This window comes from Limanda limanda, chromosome 1 (genome assembly GCF_963576545.1).
Source record: "Limanda limanda chromosome 1, fLimLim1.1, whole genome shotgun sequence".
Taxonomy (NCBI): Eukaryota; Metazoa; Chordata; class Actinopteri; order Pleuronectiformes; family Pleuronectidae; genus Limanda; species Limanda limanda.
This window is the reverse complement of record NC_083636.1, coordinates 25,445,836-25,466,741: the sequence shown is the minus strand read 5'-3', so window position 1 is coordinate 25,466,741 and position 20,906 is coordinate 25,445,836. Positions and strand designations below refer to the sequence as shown.

Genomic DNA, 20,906 nt, shown 5'->3' with positions numbered 1-20,906 from the left:
GGATATGGATGATTCTGCTCAGGCACATTAGATTTTGTGTTTAATATATTTTGATGCTCATCTAGAAGGTGTGAATTAAGTATTTCTACACTGTGGTATTGTTACTTTAACTTAAGTACCTGATCTGAGTACTTAGAAAGACTTAGAAATGCATCTATGTGTTAAATTACAAAACTTGATCATAAAAGTATATAAGTAACAGGAAACAACACAACTGAATTATTCCGTATTTAATACCTTCAAATGGTTTCACTTGTAGTATTCTTTTAGAATTTTATATTTATATTATAAAGGTGAACTATATTACCTTTTAAATATGCAACATGAGAAACCAATTTATAAAGCACAAAACAAGTGTCAAAATAGCATCATTACATTAAACAAATGTATTTCATAGTGCCTACTTTTGTACACTAAAGTCTGGGTGTTTAGGGATATTTGGTACCAGGATAAGAGTTAAGTTTTAATCCAGAACAGTCTGCAGCTAGCATCGTTAGCATGGTGCTAGCTCTGAGGAGGTGGGTCGTGGCGGACGTCCCCCGGAAGCTGTCGTTCTTCTTCGCGTTTGGAGGAGGTGGTTGCTCCGGGTAGTGCCACGTTGATGGACACCAGTGGGGACGTGGAAATCCTGCAGACCTCCGCCGGGACCCGGTAGCCTCCTCTCCTGGTGTTCTCTCAGCCATTAAACCCTGAGCAGGTCCACAAAGAGAAACTGCGTGTGTTTGTCAACGTGTTTTATGTCTGTTCGTGTGAGACGGAGCACAGAAGATAAGGTAAGCTGCTTCAATGAAGTACGGATATCTCTGTGTGTGTATCTGTCCTCACTGGTGTTTTGCACAGGCAGCTAACAGGCTACTATAGTATGTATCAGCCTATAGCATGTACTAGTACACACAGTACCGGGTACAAAAGGTGACATCACATTACTATGCATTTCCACTGCTACTGAGAATAGTAGCTTCATGCTAACTGACTGTATTTGAACGCAACACTCAGGACTCAATCTCTGTAGAGGTAGTTAATACATTTACAACGTCCTGGGTTCGTAAGGTCCTAAAGGGATTAAAAACACTGGTGTGAGATTTAAAACAGCACTGGACTGTAATTTAAATACTTAGATCTCATTTACAAAGCAGTGTACATTTCCAGTGCTGCAGACCGCTTTCCTTTATTTAATGAGATATTTGTCACTTGGTTAAACCCCCTATTTCTTCTACAGGTCACGTGTGATGAGGCATTACGGTTTATTTTACATAGGGCTCAATAAATAATTATAGGTCTTATTATTTCAACTGATTTTCATTGATAGACTTTGAATATCATTCCATTTGTACAGCTCTATGGCGAAGTGTTACCCACAGAACCAACTATTACATTTATGACAGCAGAATACTTTACATTTGAAGTTAAAAGACTTTCTTTGTTAATAACATGTCCAATTCATGTAATACTATAACTTTATTATTACCTTATAACCCAACTTGTATGTATTTTTCTCATCTTACCTTTAAAGTGTAGATTCACATTATTTCAAGTAGATATTAACATAAAACTGGCATGACCATGTGTACATTGAATGAGTTAGTGTTTGCTGGTGCTTTCCAGACTCATTGAGTTCCTGTTCCAAATGGGATTTCAATGCAAATAGTGGAGAGATATTGAAACAAAGAGGGATTTAAAAAAGTCTTTAAAGACTGTAAAGATATTGTCTTGATTTAACAAACTCAGCACAGCACAGATCACAAAGTGGAATCAGATTAAGAAGGAATCTTTCCACAGCCCATGTATAATGTTAAATGGACTGTATTTATACATAGAGCATGTCTAGTCACATTTACCACTCAACACATAACAGTATAAGTCACCTTCCCCCATTATCATACATTCATATATAGACAATAACAACTACAGATACCCTACATATCTGTCAATGCTATTCAAGGCAAGTTTATTTGAATAGTACATTTCAACAGTGAGGCAATTCAAAGATCATACATGACAACTCTTAAAGGCATAAGAAAATACTAAAAATAGACGCCTATATTAAAAATATATCTGTATGTAAGGGTTGTATTAAGTCAGACTTGAGAAGTAGTGAACATATGCTAATACCCAATGTAAAACCCAATAGTCAAGGCTCTTTTTTAAATTCATCCTGAAATATTGTATGCTCCGTCATCTGTGGTGATTCTCCCAAAAGCCACATTAAATACCTTTATGATTCACTGTAATTACTCCAGGAATTACTGCACAGTCAATTACAGTCTGCGCCCTTTCCCCTTCAGGATGAAACTCAAAGAGATCAACCGCACGGCCATCCAGAGCTGGAGTCCTGCTCAGCACCACCCTGTCTACCTGGCTACAGGTAGGAGCATGCAGCAAACACCGGCACAGGCCTGCTGCCGCTGCTGATACAGCCTGGCGTTTTGACAGGACATTATGTAATTCTTCAAGCCATTCATGCAGCTGCTCTCACTCAACTGATTTTCCCAGTTTTATTTGTTTGACTTTTCACTGGGAAATGACAGCAACAAAGAAAATTATTTCCAACTTTAAATGTATTTAAGTTAGTTGACCCTAGGAGATGGAGGACAGCAAAACTACAATGTTCTTAAGGATAACACCAACACATTTAGGACTGCAACAGACAAGTACTTTCATTATTGGTTAATCAGATAATTATTTTCTTTGATTTTAACAATAGAATGTTATTATTTATATTTTGTGTACATTTGAGTTTGACGATATGAGAATAATAAAAATGCTTGTTATTTTTCCCCAAGACCAGGGTGAAGCCATCAGTTTATAAATACGTATGGCAAAGCAAAGCCCTCACATTTAAAATGTTTGCTTTATTTTTTTAACTAAATTATCAGAGCACTTTCTTCAATTGTCTTATCATTCAAGTCAAAGATTCAATTCCCAAACATGAAAAAAACAACGGTGGCTGCCCTCAGTTTTCATAAAAACTCAAAAGGTGTTTAGTTTGTCCAGTCTGGGCTACTGTAAAAAAAATGGCAGCCTCCATAGAGAGGACACACTCCTGAAGAAAGTATAAGGTATTTAAACATAAAGGGCCCATTCTATGGTAAAGAAAACAACAATTTCTACAATTTAGATGAAACACACGAGGGAAAACATCACTAAGATTATATTATATTCGATATCTGCTAATAGATCCCTTTAGTGCTACTCTCTAACTTCAGAATAAAAACTGTTTATAGTTGTGTGATTGCAAATTAGTTGTATTAACAATTACAGGCTGCGAGTAGTCTTGTCATCAAGAATATTAGAGATTCTCACAATTCAATAAATGTTTGTGTCAAAAGTTTGTGTTCGCTTGAAAATGTCTCAATTGATTATGCAATAAGAGCCAACCAATTTTCTGTTGATTATTTAAGTGATTATTCGACTGACCACTGCAGCTCTACATTAAATGTGCTCTGTCTCTCTGCAGGGACATCAGCCCAACAGCTGGATGCCTCCTTCAGCACCAATGCCTCTTTGGAGTTTTTCGAGCTGGACCTGGCTGATCGGTCACTGGACATGAAGTCATGTGGCAGCTTCTCCTCCACTCACAGGTATTAATCACCACTGACTACACTCATTTTGTCGACTGTTTTTATCATTTGTGAATCTGTTGAGTTTTCTGTAACCTGAAACCAAAGAATTACTAGTCCCCCTTTCTATGAAATGTCTGTCTGTTCATGTTTTTTTCTTCTCCCTGCAGGTACCACAAATTGGTGTGGGGTCCCTATGGCATGGACTCCGATGCTCACCCATCTGGGGTCCTTATCGCCGGAAGTGAGAATGGCAACGTCATCCTCTATGACCCTGCAAAGATCATGGCTGGAGAGAGCGACGTGATCATTGCTGAGAGCGACAGACACACAGGGCCAGTGAGAGCTCTCGACGTCAACCCGTTCCAAGTATGATCCACTTCATCATGTGTCGCTGAATTTAACATTCACTGTGTTTAAAACTGCTGTTGCTCATGTTGCGCTTTGTTCTCTGTTTGTTGCAGACAAACCTGTTTGCATCAGGTGGGAATGAGTCTGAGATCTACATCTGGGACATGAATACCTTTGGTTCTCCAATGACTCCAGGACCTAAAACACAGGTAGATCTTGTAAATCGGCTACATTCTCAGCCCTTCTGATGACAGAAAAGTTCTTGAGAACAAAAGCTCATAGTTTTTTGTCTTACAGCCTTTGGAGGACATCAGCTGCGTGGCGTGGAACCAACAGGTCCAACACATCCTGGCCTCTGCCAGCCCGAGTGGCCGAGCCTCAGTTTGGGACCTCCGCAAAAACGACCTCATTATTAAAGTTAGCGACCACAGCAACAGAGTACGTTGGTCTTTTTCCAGTCAGATGAAACCTTGTTTTTTCACAATCCTGAGACACTGAATACTCAAACTGTTTATGTGCGTGTCTTTGTTTGTAGATGCACTGCTCCGGACTGGCCTGGAACCCAGAAGTGGCCACTCAGCTGGTCTTGGCCTCAGAAGACGATCGGATGCCAGTCATCCAGATGTGGGACTTACGTTTTGCTACCTCTCCTCTCAAGATTTTAGAGAATCACACACGGTAAACAGATCTATGATTGTGCACACTAAGCAGCACAGCAAGCTTTCATCTATCCTTTACAGTATTTAACGATAACCCTGCTGATATTTAATATTAGGTTATGGTGAACAATCCCATAAAATTACCAAAACCAACAATGAGGAATCTTCTTCTTCTGTGCTGTGAAGCGCCATTGGTGTTCAAAAACCTTTTGACTGAGCCACATAATTACACCAGTTGACGTTTTCCTTCATTATACACACTTGGGATTATTATCTTTCTGCCCCGTTTTCCCAGTAGAGCACAAAAGGAATAGCTCCAGTATCGAGCTGTTTAAGGAAATTACTTAGCTTTTTAAAAAACCCTTACATGTTTTTTCAAAATATTTTTTCTCCAGTCGAACATTATAAACTTATGCCACTGAAAGACTGAAGATATCAGAGTATTAAGAGGCTGACTAACACACAAAACACATGGTTTTGGTCTTTTATTGGGATTTCTTGACAGTGAAAAATTTAGAATATTGCCAGCCTGTTCCGTTTTAAGTTGTAACAGTTCTGGTCTTTTTGTGCAGGGGTATCCTGTCCATCGCCTGGAGCTTGGCTGATCCCGAGCTGCTCCTGAGCTGTGGGAAGGACAACAGGATCCTGTGCTGGAATCCAAACACAGCCGAGGTAAAAGTTTACTGCAAATTTCTTTAATACATAAAGTAGGTTATCAATGTAATTGATGCAGCTTCACTTAGACTGTCCTGCTGTTGTCCTCTTTAATAAACATCCTGCTGTAATATGCAGGTGCTCTACGAGTTGCCCACAAGCAGCCAGTGGTGCTTCGACATCCAGTGGTGCCCCAGGAACCCTGCGGTGCTGTCGGCTGCCAGCTTCAGCGGACACATCGATATCTACTCCATCATGGGAGGCAGCAACCAGGCGGAGAGCAAGAGAGAGGCCGACCAGGTAAGTGTCAATCTCGTCAGACAAAAGCATGTCTGCTATAAACTGAGATGAACAAGAGGCAATTAGTGTTTGATGATTTGTATAATAGAACCTTAAAAAAATGTCAATGGAAAAAGGTGTATTATACAATTATCTGAGGATATGACAGACATAAGCCATTTTCAGACATGACCTCCAGAGATTGCCACAGAATTACGTCCAAACTTTCTGCTGAGTTTTCCTTCAACACATAAACAATACAGCAGGAGATTATCAACTCAAATGTATTACACAGAAGTCCAGTATAATGTATACATTCTGCTGGGGAGATCACATGTTATTGTTTAAAGCCTATCAACACCGGCGTCAGTGTTGAGTGTTTTTTAGATGCTGATGCTTGGATTCTTCTAATCCCAACCACCTCTAACTCCATCAACATTTCATCAAGTCATTTTACATTATCTCTAACTTGAATGTTACAGATAAGCACCTCATTTGGGAACATGGATCCTTTTGGGACTGGACAAACGTTGCCTCCGCTTCAGCTGCCCCAGACCCCTGCCCCTCCAGCTGTAGTAAACCCCCTGAAGAAACCACCCAAATGGATCCGCAGACCTGTTGGGGCCTCGTTCGCTGTGAGTCCTGTTTCTTTTGCCTTACATCAGTATATGGGTTTGTATTTTATAGTTTGTATGTGACCCACTTACATTCTTGTGGTTTTATTTGGTTACTCGCAGTTTGGTGGAAAGCTGGTGTCTTTGGAGAACCCAAAGCCGAACCCTCAGCAGCTGCAGCAGCCCGCTTCCCACGTTGTACACGTCAGTCAGGTTGTAACAGAAACAGCCTTTTTGAAGCGCTCCGATCAGCTGCAGGCCACTCTGAGCTCAGGCAGCTTCGTGGACTTCTGCCAGGAAAAGATCGATGCAGCTGCAAATGAATTTGAAAAGACAATTTGGTCTTTCCTCAAGGTATGAAAATCCGAAAGAACCCTCTCCTAGAAATTAAAGTCAACTCAGAAATGTACATTGTAGTTTTTTTAACAGAAACTCTTGTTTCTTTTTTCAGGCTAATTTTGAAAGTGATATCCGCAGCAAGTTCCTGGAACTTCTTGGTTATAACAAAGAGGAGTTAGCTCTAAAGGTGAGACATTTTCTTGGCTATTGTTCAACCATTATGATGGTATTTATATTTGTTCAAAATACATTCTTTGTCATACTTTAATCCAGTGTTTCAGTTTGAGTACATCTCCTGACAAATGCGTCCATTTGTGCTCAGATTTCAGCAGCCCTAGAGGAAAAACCTGCTGATCCTCCCAAGGTGAGTTTTTTAAGTTCAGGTAATTTGTGGTATTTTAAAGGAATGGTTTGACATTTTAGGAGGCGCAACTTTTTTGCTTTATATCCAACAATTTGAATAAGAGAAAAGACCACCCAAATGTCTATCGGCTAAATATGAATCTAACTGGTATAAAGCGGAATAGATTGACGCAGCATTATGTTTTGCCACCTGAACGCTAATGCTACCTGCTTCACAACAATCCGTCCACATTCTTTCTGTGACAGTACAACAAAACTGACTAAGTGCTATTGGCAGTGATTGGAGCCACATTTTTAGCTGAATTGCTGTTAAGCATCTGTCTTACAGTTTTTAAATGAGGAAGTGTCGCAAGTCAGAGGAAGCTGGAATAAAGTGCACTGACACTATTACACACATTTGACGCTCTTCTCTTACACATGAACTGTTCCCTCCCTGAGGTGTAAACGTATCATCTATTCATATTTACGTTCCACCACTTACCTCAAACAACTCCCGAGTTAGTGCCCATCTTTCTTCTGTTAGAGGTTTCCTGGGCCTGTTGCTGGACTAAATGTTACTCCTGCGACTACCTACAAAAGTTCTCTACCTCATCTCATCATCTTAATGTGGACCAGAGAGAGGACTGAGATGTAATTACCCACAAATTGAAACCAAGTCAAATCTCAACCAGCTGATCCCACACTGTGCCAACCTGATCTAACCTTGCTGCACAAATTCCTCACTTGCAAATAATTTATGCAAGAAGTTTATGTTAATTTCAGACTCCTCTAACAAACATATCCTTGTGAAAACATTTACTTTGAAAATAACCAGAAAATATGAGTATTTCTTCTAATAATTGACTGGGCTGGTATCTCTGGAGTCCAGAAGTAACTTGACTTTTTTCACCATACTACTATTTGAATTAGCCACCAGCTCCTGTTCAGATTGAGGCGCCTGCTCCAGTCAGCCTGCAGCCTTTACCAGACCTCAGCCTCATGCAGCCTGCAGACACTCCGGAGGCAGTGTTCGACATGATCGCTGCAGCAAACCTTCAGCCAGCTGCCACACTTGAACTGGACTCCACTCCTGAAGCAGAGGGTGAAAAGCCAGAAGCAGTCGAAGATTTAGAGGAAGATCTTCTCGCTGATGAACCAGAAGAAATTGTTGAACAGGTTCTCGCACTGGGAGACGCTGAGGACGGGAAGGAGGAGGTGGGGCAGGATATGGAGGTGGAGGAGGAGGAGATCCTCTTGGATGCGGTATAATGCATTTTCATATATGCCATCTTATATGTACAGACATTTCCCCCTAATGATTAATTATAATCACTTTGCTTAAGCCCTGACTACTAAATTCTATCAAGCCGCACCAAAGTGCACACACTCATAGATATCAGTCCCCTGCCTTCATCTAGTTGCAGGAATTATTCTCTGGTAGAACAGAGTGGGAATGTTGAAAAATGCCCTTTCTTGCAATGTAAAAGGAAAAAAATATCCTGGATCTAGATCCTTACCAAAATTGAATTTTCCTTGACACATACCACATCGTTCCACCAAGTTGCATGGTCGTCTGTCCAGTTTGTGTATTGCTGCTACCTAACAGTCAAGCAAAGGCTGATGAAAACATAATATTCTTTGAAGAGGAGGTAATCCGAATCTGATTACAGGCCTGGTAGCATTACCATAGAGTCTAGCCTTTGAAAACTGTTCAACATTGATTAAAGTTTCTCTATTGATTCAGGAGACGACAGCATCAGTGGAAGAGGAGGAGGAAGCGGAGGAGCACATTCCAGTTGAGACCCCAGTTCCAGTTCAGGAGGCTGTTGAGGTCCCCGCTCCAGTTAAGGAGGCGGCTGAGGTCCGAACTCCAGTTCAGGAGGCGGTTGAGTTCCCAGTTCAGGCTCCAGTTCAGGAGGCCACTGAGGTTCCAGTTCAGGCTCTGGTTCAGGAGGCCACTGAGGTTCCAGTTCAGGCTTTGGTTCAGGAGGCCACTGAGGTTCCAGTTCAGGCTTTGGTTCAGGAGGCCACTGAGGTTCCAGTTCAGGCTTTGGTACAGGAGGCCACTGAGGTCCCAGCTCCAGTTCAGGCACCAGTTCAGACTCTGGTTCAGGAGGCCATTGAGGTCCCAGCTCCGGTTCAGGCTCCAGTTCAGGTTCTGGTTCAGGAGGCCATTGAGGTCCCAGCTCCAGTTCAGGCTCCAGTTCAGACTCCGGTTCAGGAGGCCATTGAGGTCCCAGCTCCAGTTCAGACTCTGGTTCAGGAGGCCATTGAGGTCCCAGCTCCGGTTCAGGCTCCAGTTCAGGTTCTGGTTCAGGAGGCCATTGAGGTCCCAGCTCCAGCTCCTGCAGGAGGAGTCAGTCTCAGCATCAGTCAAGGTAACAACACTTTCAGTGTTTAGTGTGTGTGGACACAGAATAGTCGTATTTATTAAATTTAAATTGGCCAGTGTGATTATCATTTTTTTAGGACTAAATCTGTGGCTGTAATATTTGGTTACTGTTAAATATTTAAACCTTTTTGTTTCCCTGCAAGATGTAGACGGGCTGATCACGCAGGCTCTTCTGACCGGAGACTTCGAGGGAGCTGTGGACCTCTGTCTCCATGACAACCGGATGGCGGACAGCATCATTCTCGCTATCGCAGGAGGGGCCGACCTCTTGGAGAAAACCCAGAAGAAATATTTTACAAAAGCACACAGCAAGATAACCAAGGTTTGTAATGGCCAGTAGGGAAATGTATTTTATGAGTTGAGAATTTATTGCCAGTGTCATAACTGTGTGTTTGTCCTGCAGCTGATCGGTGCAGTGGTGATGAAAGACTGGCATGACATCCTGAAGACGTGCGACCTGCAGAACTGGAAAGAAGCTCTAGCTGCTGTCATGACCTACGCTCAGCCTGAGGAGTTCTCTTCCCTCTGTGGTTAGTTTTGATGCAAATGGTTGTTTGTTGTCCGTGGGTCATTCATTCGTGTGTCTTTGTTCTGGGTTTCATCAGTTCCTTCTTTTTTCCTTTCCTTAAATGTCATCGTCTCTCTGTCTTGTGTGTTTAACCTTGACCTTCTCTGTTTGTCAGACATTCTTGGGAACAGGCTGGATGCAGCAGAGGTCGCTCAGCTCCGAGTCCAGGCCTGCCTGTGCTACATCTGTGCCGGCAACGTGGAGAAACTTGTGTCTTGTTGGACCAAAGCTCAGGCAGGACACTGTCCCCTCTCTCTCCAGGTGTGATGATAGAATGAATCATATTGTTGACATTTCATCACTTTTGAGGCTGAAGCATTGAACTAGTTGGCACTTACACAGCTACCCAACAGGTACAGGACAAAATTATCAATAATAAGTAGTTGTGCTTTTGATCTTTCACAAAAAGTCCAATATTGAACCTTTATCTTGTGTTTTTGGTATCCACCAACTACCGAGGGAAACTGCTAAATGCTCCACAATGTTCACCTGCTGGTTACTAACTGTGTCTGCCTGCTGTTTGCTGCTGAGCAGCTAGTGGACGGTTCACAAATCTGTCCAAGTGGATTTTCTGTTTCAGCCATGCTAATGTGCTGTTTCCATTACTCAGGACCTGGTGGAGAAAGTGGTGGTGCTGCGTCGTGCAGTCGAACAGACCCAGCGCTCTGATCCCGCTGCTGTTGGCATCCTTTTGGCCGAGAAGATGAGCCAGTACGCCAACCTGCTGGCCTCGCAGGGCAGTCTGACCACCGCCATCTCCTACCTGCCCGACAACACCAACCAGGTATGAAGCAGTGCTGAAACCTGTTATGCAAGGTTATCTATAAGTTCATTAGTACTTGTGTTGAAGGTCATGTTGAAGTTATGGTATGACTTAGTAAGACAAAGTGAAGAACTCATTTAGAATGTGTATCACTTATTAACTGTAACCATGGCAGAACAAACAGAAGATTCAAAAGATTGTCGAAGCAATCGGACCAGAAAGAAGAAGTGATGTCCCTGTTCTTATTTCTTTAATAAATGATTATTGATAAAAAATAACAAACTATGAGTATATGAGGGGTTTGGAGTCTGATGGTGTGATGTATGTTAAATAATGAAAAACACGCTGGAATAATCTCCATTTTTAAACACATGCAGCAAGCAGTATTTCTATCAGTCGAGAGAGCACAGTCAAAGTTATGTAAAGATCATATCTGACTTGTGAATCCACCTGAGCTACCTCTTCTTCTACTTAAATTTGTAAATCTGTGATGATGGTGAATCAGATGTCATGTGATCCTACCGTAAGGTGCTTCTCCTGAGACTTTGGTTGCCATTTTTATTATTCATGAATGATATAAAAAAATACAAACATTGTTTATTAACATTTAAGCACAAACACATATTACAACTGAAGCCACTGAATGTTCATATGTGACAGGATACATCATACACTTTTTTCTTTCTGTCACCAGTAGATGTTACTTTAGATAATACCTGAATGATGTACTAGGTGAAACATCACTATGCGACAATAGAGGGAAAGTAGTGCTGATGTAACTGTGTAAAGTGCGAAAATAACTAGTTTCAATATAACAGTCTATGCTCGCTGCTTTAAAGCATTTTTTACTGAAGACACTCACGGGAGACACAGAGGTTAACCAAAGTCCCCCTTCTCATGTTTTGTCCATGCAGGTTTCCATACAGCAGCTCCGTGACCGCCTCAGTCGGGCTCTGGGGCAGCAGGCGGTGGCTCCTGCAGCTCCTGTCCAAACCCAGAGAGCTCAGTCTCAGCGACCTGCTCCTCAGGCTCAACACAACTCAGCGCTGCCCCGCCAGCCTTTTACCCCGGTCCAGCCCACCATGGTGCCTCAGCCCACTCAGCCCACTCAGCCCAGTGCAGCTCCAGTCCCGATGCAGACACCTGCCTCTGCGCCTGCACCTGCCCATCCGCAGTATTTCCAGCCAGTATGTTCCACCAAATTTCCATCGTCCCACACAAGTGTTCACACAAGGATCCACATTTTATATTTATTTATTCACAGTTGTATCCTTTGTAATTCTATTATTCATTAACTTAATTTTGAAACTAGGGACCAGATACATAAAAAATCGTTTTGTTGTATGATTAATGAATCCACACAAACAAAAGGTTCTGTTTATACATCTTAGACACTGGAAGTGGGCCAAACACCCACACAGGCCTTATTCCCACTTCCACAATTAGACATCTCTAATGATTAAAAGAAGGAGAAGATTTATGTATATAGTTGAGTGAGTCACACCATTAAATTATACATGTACAAACTTGTATGTATGTATAACCAATAATAATAATCAATAACAGGAAAATGAAGGCTTGTATGTAAATTAACAAAATATCATAAAAAAGGATTTAAATTAAGTTTATAAATGTGTCATCGAAATTTTACAGAAAGCTGTGAAGGATTAAAAAATTAACACAATCATTATAACAACGTGTTTCACGATAAGTTTACATCTCCCACCTCCTCTCAGTAATATCACCGGCAGATATCTGTAGTAAAAATGTGTGCTTGGAGTGCAGACATTGCTCCATTATAAATACCAGCGTTCGTATGGTTTATACATTTAACCCCGGGAGCTTTTATCTTCAGACTCTAAACACCACTCATCAATACTCAAACAGATTTGAGTTTGGTGTTTATTAAGCCTCAACACAGGCTGCTCCGCTACCTGTTCTCTCTCTGACGAGGAGCACCTCTTCACACTCACTAACCACCTGTCTGTCTGGTGCTCATTGCAGTCTTCCATTGTGTTGCTTCAGTTACTGGAATTCCATCCTAGCCAGGGTTTAAATTACACAGTGATTGCCAAATATTAATGATAAATGTATGTATGTATGTGCAAACTTGGTTTCCAGTATCACTGTTATTTGAACCCTGGCTCCTCTTATGTCTTCTCTCTCGTGCTCGCTGGTCCAGTGCTCGTGCGCTCTAGCATTTGTTGTTGGGTGTTTTCCCCCCTTTGCGCCGTGGCCATCATTAGTATGTGCCGTGTTTCTCTTGTGTGCTTCAGATGAGGGCTGCCTCCACTGTCACCTCCTGGAGTAACCAAAGTCCCACATCCCTCCCCAATGTCCCTCCTCCTCCTCAAGTAGGCAGCGCCTCAGAGCCACAGGTACAGGCACTGACCACCCGTCCAGCCTCGACACACACCTCTGCTGATGCTCTTGAATACAGTCAACCTTAATAGCTGCAAATTACTAAACTGTTTTCAATAATAGGACCAATGCCTGAAATCCTAAACTCCTCTGTGGCCACTTTGTCTGTTGTAGTGCCTTTCACCGTACCAGCCCACTTCCTGTTTCCTGTTTCTGCTTTCTCCTGTGATGCATGTACTCCATTTAGTGTTTCTACTTGCTGCTCCATTATTAATGTGATTTATTGCATGACTCTTCACACTCTAAATCTGCCTGCCACTCCTGACATGCATGCCGTTCCTCGCTACTAAACAAAATATGACTGAACTATAGTGAAAATGCTTTAACTTCCTCATAGGTGAATGAGTCTCACTCACAAAAAAGCAGAATAGGTAGATTTAACACACATTCTGCCCTGTTTGTAAACTCTGTCTGGCTTCATCCGCTCTTGCAGAGCTCAGTGCACAATTTTCTCTCCTTTGTTTTGAAGGATGGTTTCAGATCTCTTTTTTTTTCTTGTTTGTTTGTTTGCAGGCGGAGCCTCCAAACTCCATGTACGGGATGCCAGCCTCCTCCACAGCTTTTGCTGCACCTCCGGCCTCCTCCTTCATGTACTCCCAACAGTACCAGCGTAAGTTTTTTACAGGCCACTGAAGAAGACTGCGCTCTGAAGCACCAGGGTCATTGACAACCAATTTGTTTGAACCTATTTGTTCTAACCCTATTGACCACAGATACATTTAGACAATGAAAAGCAAAGGTTTTCAATATCTGACTATTTGCTGCTAATATTAAACCTTAAACCTTTTTTTGTCTACAGTTCACATCAGTTTACTTCACATTTCGGCAAATTAATGTCTCATAAAAGTGCTGTTAGCAGTTCCTGTTTGCAATGTAGCTAATGATATCTAAACAACTTTCAATGTATTACTATGAATTGAAGACATTTTTAAAATGTGATGATTCTTAAGCATTTATAAAGTATACATTGCTAATAAGATTTTAAAAATCTATAGCTCCGGAAGTTACCTGGGAATCATAACATTTTTAGTTTTTCACCAGTTTCAGAGGAATGCAGTGATAGTTGTATGTACACTCTTGAATACTTCGCGAGTAATAGTTGCTAGTGGCTTGTGTATTAGCAAATGCTAAAACCATTTTACTTTCAATCTATTCTGGGTTACCTCGACAACATGTGACTTCAGTCTTTTAGATAATTTATAAGCATGCAGTTAGAAGACACACATGCAGAGATTCTCCACTCAGACGCGTTCACAACAACATAGAAACCACTGCGGAGATTATGTATACAACATGTATACATCGACACCGGCGTCAGACGTCACCAAAAACTCTCTTGACATCTTCATTAGTGTTCTTTTCGTGTATGACACTGCTTCTGCATCCTGTTTGCATTCTTTTAAAAAAAAATGTTTTAGTCTTTTTTTTTTTTTTTAATGTCATCAACACATCCACTCGCCTGCAGTGAATCCTGCTGTGTTCTAGATCGGTTCATTCAGGCTTTCTCCAAAGTTTTTTTTTTAAACAGGGGACTGTTTGGAGAAACTCCTGAAAAGTTTCAGGGCGTCTCACTAACACATTTGTGTTTTCACTCCGAGCCCCTCCGGAGAGAAAAGTTCATTGCATGTCTCAAAGTAAATGAGCTCTAAGTAAACTGTGTGTGTCCTGCATTCGAATGAGACTTTGACAGAACAGAAACCAACTACAAGCACCTCTTCTCAGTGGAATGGTGCAGCGCCCTCGCATGGATTTATTTGCAGCTAATCTTATGTTGACAAGTTGAGCGGAGGCGGATTTAAAACATCTATTCCACAACCACCTCACATTTCCTGTCTTGACTTTAAAACATTTGCAAACATTTCCTTGTCGAAAATGTTTGAGATATCTCATCTTCTGTGCTGTTGTTTTCATTGCGAGTCACCAACAGAACACGACAGTGTCCTGGTTCAATAACTATTCAGCTTGTTTTATCTCTTTGCCTGTTGAGTCTTTTGTATCCTACCAGCTAAGAAAATCTTTGTAGCATGCACTGTAACTTGTATTAATGGAATGTTTCTTGTTGCATGAAACAGTATTATAGCATGCAGCAGTTTTCTCTAACAGCATCTGTTGTTTCCTGTGTGACCCCCAGCTTACCCTCAGGTCAGCCAGTATCCACCTGGAGCTGGGGGGGTGCCTGTCTATCAGCCTCTTCAATACTCCTCCTCTCAAGCTCCTCTTCCACCTGCTCCTGCAGAGCCCTACTCCCCTCCGCCTCACCCCCCAGGCTTTCTCTCTCAGTACACTCAGCCCGTCCCCTCTCAGCAAGCACAACACTTCTATCCCGGACAACCTCCCACCAGCCACTGCCTGTCCTCCTCTCCACCCTCACATCCTCCTTTCTTTCCCCCTGCCGCCTCCTCCTCCTCCTCCTCTTTCTCTGCTCCTCCGTCCTCCGGAGCGTCTTTCCAGCATGGCGGGCCAGGATCTCCTGTGTCGTACATGCCTCCTCCTCCAACAAGCGGATTCTCAGGTACACTGCTTGACCCTGACCCCTAGCTGACCCCTGCCTCTCAGGGAACAGGTCTGCATGGCTCTGATTGCCCTCACTGTCGTCGCTCTCCTCCTGTCCATACAGAACTCAATCTAAAACAACTCTAGAGAGTGTGCCATACAAATACTTACATACTTTTACAAGGTTTCATCAGAATCAAATAAGTAAGGATAAATTAGATTTTTTTTTTTTTTTACAATATACAACAGAACTGAGTACACCCATGTGAAATAAAACTGAAATATTAAATTATTGTAAATATAACCATCTTGTTATATATTATTACTATTTTTAAGTCGAGGATATTCATTACATCTTATGTTTTGTTGGATGGGCGACTTTCAAAATTAAAGTACAACCTCAATGCAACAACAGTGAGTACACCTTAAATCCAATGTTGATCAATTTACACTGTTTCTTTAGAAATCATCAATTGATTATTATTCATCTGTGTTTGACACAAATGAATAATAATTTCATATTGTGCGTTAATATGAAACAATGCTAAAGTGTTATTGTCTCTGGCACCCTTCAGCTTGCAGACAATGACAAAGGCAGGTAATGACGAGTACAAGAGAGTGCAGACAGAACTGAGTCTATGAGACTATAACTTTAAAAAAAAGATTCTGCTTCAAAATGATCTGCAACATTTAAACTGAACACAAAATTCTTATAAATAATGATGATGGTCATCACTGAGATCACCGAACAGCACTGACAGCTCATTAGCGTTCTGCACATTAGCAAAACCAGACCGCACATAATAACTGCAATTGGAATTTTAACATCATTATTTATGTTTTAAATTGTATGCAGAACATAACTGGAAGCTATTTGGCATATGGATGAAACTTGTGACCTGTTAAAGACGCTAAAGACAGAGTCAGGTTGGCTGAGAGATGTGTGATCAGCCTCTGTAGACCCACAACAGAGAAGTTGTCACCAGTGTGATGATTATAATTAAACTGAACCTTGCTAGAAACATTTATTTGGAAAAAGTCCCAACTATTCTGAAATAAATATTTCACTGCTTAACGTGAACCAAAAAGTTTGCTAACACCCATATACAGGTAGGGTGAGAGAGGGTGAATCATGAGGATTTTGTTTGGTTCTGTTTTTTAGGGCCTCAGAACGGCTGGAATGACCCCCCGGCTCTGAGCAGAGCAACAAAGAAGAAGAAGGTTCGTCCCCTGATTGAAATATAACTGCATTCTGTCATAGAAGTGTATATCTGTAACTGTTGTTCTTCTCTGTATGTGTCCAAGCTGTAGAAAGAGACAGATAGTGGATGTCGTATGTTTCATGTCAAATCTATTAATTTATATAATTCAGCAGGTTCCAGAGAACTACACTCCCCCTGCACCCATCACTGCTCCTATCCTGTCTCCACTGGGTGCTGATCCTCAGGCGCAGATGGGGTCCTCTGGGGCCCCTCAGGCCATGCTCCAGGGCCCACAGGGTGCCCAGATCCCTTACTCAGGAATGAGCCAGCAGCATCATCATCAGCAGCAGCAGCAGCAGCCGCCGTTCTCCCCGACAACCATGAACCCTGCAATGCCCAAGACAAGTATGGAGGGTGCCCCGGGAGCACCTACTGGAGAGGTTATTCAGGTACACAGAATGTAAACAATACAGCTTAGAAAATGTGAGGTTGCCTCAGGTTCCCTTAAGGTTTTGACATTGTAATGGATGAGGTGTCTCCACTTCCTCCAATTGTACAACAGTAGTCAAGTCATCGTGGAGTTGAGCTATTGACTCGATATCGAGCTCTTGCCGATGCACGTACACATACACGCACACACACACAACCAATCACAACTGAGTCTCAGCTGTCGATCGTGATGTTTCAAAATGAACACGTTATCAAACATTAGTGGGATATGAGTTTAAATAGAGTTTCTCAAGGCATCGCAAGGCACCTTACATTGTAAGGTTGAGACCTTACAAACTCACCGGGTTTTCATCACGCCAAGAGAACTGGTTTAGACGTCGACAACTATTGTATTATTCTGCAGAGTTTATAAAGCGTTACCATTGTTTATTTTTACTGTTTTACAAGTGTATCATTGTATTTTCCCATCCAATCTATTTTCATCAATTTTGGATAATATTTTTGGTTGAAAACGTTTTTTAACAGTTCCTTGAGAGACTTTGATTTACGGCTATAAAAGGTCCTTATCTGTGGATTTGCACTATTCACAACCTCTTCCTCCCTTTCAGCCTATGCGGTCCATCCCTGCTGAAAAAATCATGAAGAAGCCGATCCCTGATGAGCACGTGGTCCTGAAGACCACCTTCGAGGGGCTCATCCAGAAGTGCTTGGCTGTAGCCGCCGACCCCGTGAGTCTGTCTGACGAGGATAAATAAATACAGAGTTCATCTCTGCTCTAAGTGGATCATTAGATGTTTGACTGTTTTCTTTTTTATCTTCTCACAGCAAACCAAGAGGAAGCTCGATGATGCCAACAAACGTTTGGAAGCACTTTATGACAAACTCAGAGAGCAGACGGTGAGTACCAGGGTTGACCTGAAAGAGGTCAACAACAATAATAAGAAAAACATGGAGAATAAATGTGGTTTAGTCTCATATTCACCTCATTAGGCTTAAAATGCTTTATATGAATCTTGAATCTAAATATTTTACATGCATTACTGAAGTAACTATGAGATGTGAGTTTAGGATATCAAGTGCAGATGACATGGTGGCTCACATGAGTTAAAGGAATTATCATCATTATTTGGATTCTCAGATCTACTTCATTGTTCACGGCTCCTCAGAACTAAACATCACAGAGACGAAAAGTTAGTTTCAGTTGAGTTTATATTTATCTGTCGGGGACCATTTACAAAAACAAAAACTCATACAAAGAGAAAAGAAGCACTGTAGCAGATTTAGCCGCAAGCTTAATTAAATAAAAAACACAAATTTCAATCATTAAAATCACACAGCTTCATCGTACAGTGCCTCTCAGTGGCGGAGGCGAAAATGAATATACATAATGTTCATATACTCTGTGAACAAAGCAACCCAGCAGTGCCTCTTTAATCATACATTGGTCAGACTTTTCTCTGCGAAAAAACAAATCCTAACCCGGGTGTAAACAACCCACATTACTCAAGACCACTTACATGTTTATTTATCTGATTTGATCAGAAAATGGATGAAAAATCTCCCAATTCTAGTGTTGCCAACAACTGATGTAAAATTCATATGCAGACCTTAAATATATTGATTATTATTATGACTTCCATACATGTTCTGCTGCTTCTCCTGGTCCAGGTCAGGTGTTTAATTATGAATTCATGGTATTATTTAATAATAATTTAATTATTTAAGTATTTATTGTTACACAGCTCTGAAGCAGCAACAAAAATGTTACATCCACATAAATAAACTCCTGCACTTAACAAATAATTCTAGGCTTCCATTGCCGTTTCTCATGCTTTGATGGTTATTATTGAATTATTTACAAATGATGACAAATGAAGAGCGCTGACTTTTCACTGACACTTTCTGCTTTTCCCTCTCTCCAGCTCTCTCCAGCCATCGTAGTAGGTCTACACAACATAGCCAGGACTATAGAGTCCCGAGCCTACATGGAGGGCCTCAACATCCACACCCACATCGTCAGCAACAGCAACTTCAGCGAGACGTCAGCATTCATGCCTGTACTCAAGGTGGTGCTGACACAGGCCAACAAACTCGGGGTCTGACCGGGCCAGGATATAAAACCCCACCACCTCGGCACTCCTCCGAGTCTTTGACTGGCGGACAGTGGAGAGAGAGCGGTCAGGGGTCGAGCTGAGGATGGGCGTTATAAATTGTTGGCCGTTGTTTCACAGGGAGCTCCATTTGACTCAAATGAAAATGATGAAGAATTGTGAGATGTATGAAGATGCAGTTAAATTCTTCTAAGTGCCATTCACCTTTTCTGACCCAACTCAAACACAAGCCATAGTATCAGTTGCACTCGCCTGACAGAGTCTGATTAAAGTTCCACCTCAATCTGCCAGAAAGTGACTCTAAACATTTGTTTTTAATTCAGAATTTTACTTGTATGGATTAATACGTAATCTTAAAATAAATGGGCAACACTCCCACAGAAGCATAATTTAATCTCCAAACTGACAAGCTAAATATGAGGAATACAGTTTCAACATATTGGATATGGAAATGAAAGTAGATGGAAGTGGAAACAAATTTGTTGACTAAGTTGAATGCAAGGGAATGAAAACAAATAGGAAAACAACAACAGATTCAGGAATTTAAGGGCATTTCTATCTATTTGTGATGATCAGTACAAATAAATGTGGTAAACCCAAAAAACAACAACCCTTCTTTAGTAGTTGTGCATTAATAGATGACAAGAATCATGGAAGAAATATTAACTTGTTTCATCTGTAAAGTCTTTCAATCGTTGTGCAATACAACAATGTTCAGATCACAGTTAATATAATTTTCTCTTAAAAGTACAAAATCATGTTTCACATATGAACACATAGGCAACAGAGGGATGAGAGCAGAGGAGAAGCTTTTATTCCTTTAACAGCAGGAGACAGGAAATGAATTCATTTGAAATCAGAACATCTGATTGGCTGTCATGCTTTGAACCAATAGTCCCTCCCACAGCATTTAAAGCAACATTAATGCCTGTTTTATTTTCTTAATGTGCTTAATATGACATGTGCTATTACTCTAAACCTGCTTCTAATGTCTTTCTTTCACCGCTGGTGTCACTACATGCAACACTTTGGACCAATACGTTGACAGTGTGTGGGATATGTCGACTTAGAGCAATGCAAGCTGTGTTTGAGGACATTTTAATGATGTTTTATTTTTGTTGTCTTCTTTTGTTGTCTTCTCTATGTAATCAAGAGGCTCCGCTGAGTGCAATGGACTTTTTTTTTTTTTTTTAAATGAGACCGTGCTTTTATGGAATTTGAAAGTATGCATGCTTTAACACAACACTAGAAGTCGTCTGTAATGGCATTCTAGGTGATTACCTGCTAATTAACCAGACCTCAGAAGGAAACTGGAAACAGACTTGATTTTCATTCCAATGATGATGAGGGCTGCAGTCTGAGTGGTCAACTTCGGTTGGTCTTTGTTTTAGATGGACTACATGCAATATTTTCAATAAATTGTATTTATTTACCTGTGATGTGGTCTTGATTTGACTTGCCATCTGCTGTATTGTACAGTTCAACCTTATTTGGGTAGAGTTTGTGTAACATTTCATTCAATTCACTTCACTTTTATTGATGTACCCAAAATCACAACATACATTGGAAACTCCTGAGAGGAACAGAGGAACTCATACTGATCAGGTCTCGGAGAACCCATTCAACTGTACTGACTTTAACATGTGATAAAATATACACAACAAAGGACAAATGTGCAGTACACTTGAGCCATATTCAGACATGACCT

General features: G+C 41.2%; 1 protein-coding gene across 4 annotated transcripts; it reads left to right on the top strand.

The window, feature by feature from the left end:
- The first annotated feature begins 608 nt into the window (after nt 1-608).
- On the top strand, nt 609-20,630 carry sec31a (SEC31 homolog A, COPII coat complex component). 4 transcript variants are annotated; one of them, XM_061072331.1, is made up of 28 exons: nt 609-773; nt 2,286-2,365; nt 3,458-3,581; nt 3,731-3,929; nt 4,025-4,120; nt 4,209-4,349; nt 4,447-4,589; nt 5,143-5,242; nt 5,363-5,524; nt 5,986-6,138; nt 6,241-6,471; nt 6,569-6,643; nt 6,779-6,820; nt 7,729-8,061; nt 8,543-9,176; nt 9,334-9,512; nt 9,594-9,720; nt 9,874-10,019; nt 10,369-10,542; nt 11,436-11,708; nt 12,798-12,899; nt 13,456-13,552; nt 15,074-15,454; nt 16,598-16,656; nt 16,811-17,086; nt 17,696-17,815; nt 17,913-17,984; nt 19,010-20,630. In XM_061072331.1, exons 2-28 carry the CDS (start codon nt 2,287-2,289, stop codon nt 19,187-19,189), a joined length of 4,698 nt encoding a protein of 1,565 aa, XP_060928314.1. In that variant the 5' UTR covers nt 609-773; nt 2,286; the 3' UTR covers nt 19,190-20,630. The 4 variants fall into 4 exon arrangements, with proteins under 4 accessions (XP_060928314.1, XP_060928306.1, XP_060928321.1 ...); XM_061072323.1 differs by having other exon boundaries at nt 16,808-17,086; XM_061072338.1 differs by lacking the exon at nt 12,798-12,899 and having other exon boundaries at nt 16,808-17,086.
- Nucleotides 20,631-20,906: the final 276 nt, after the last annotated feature.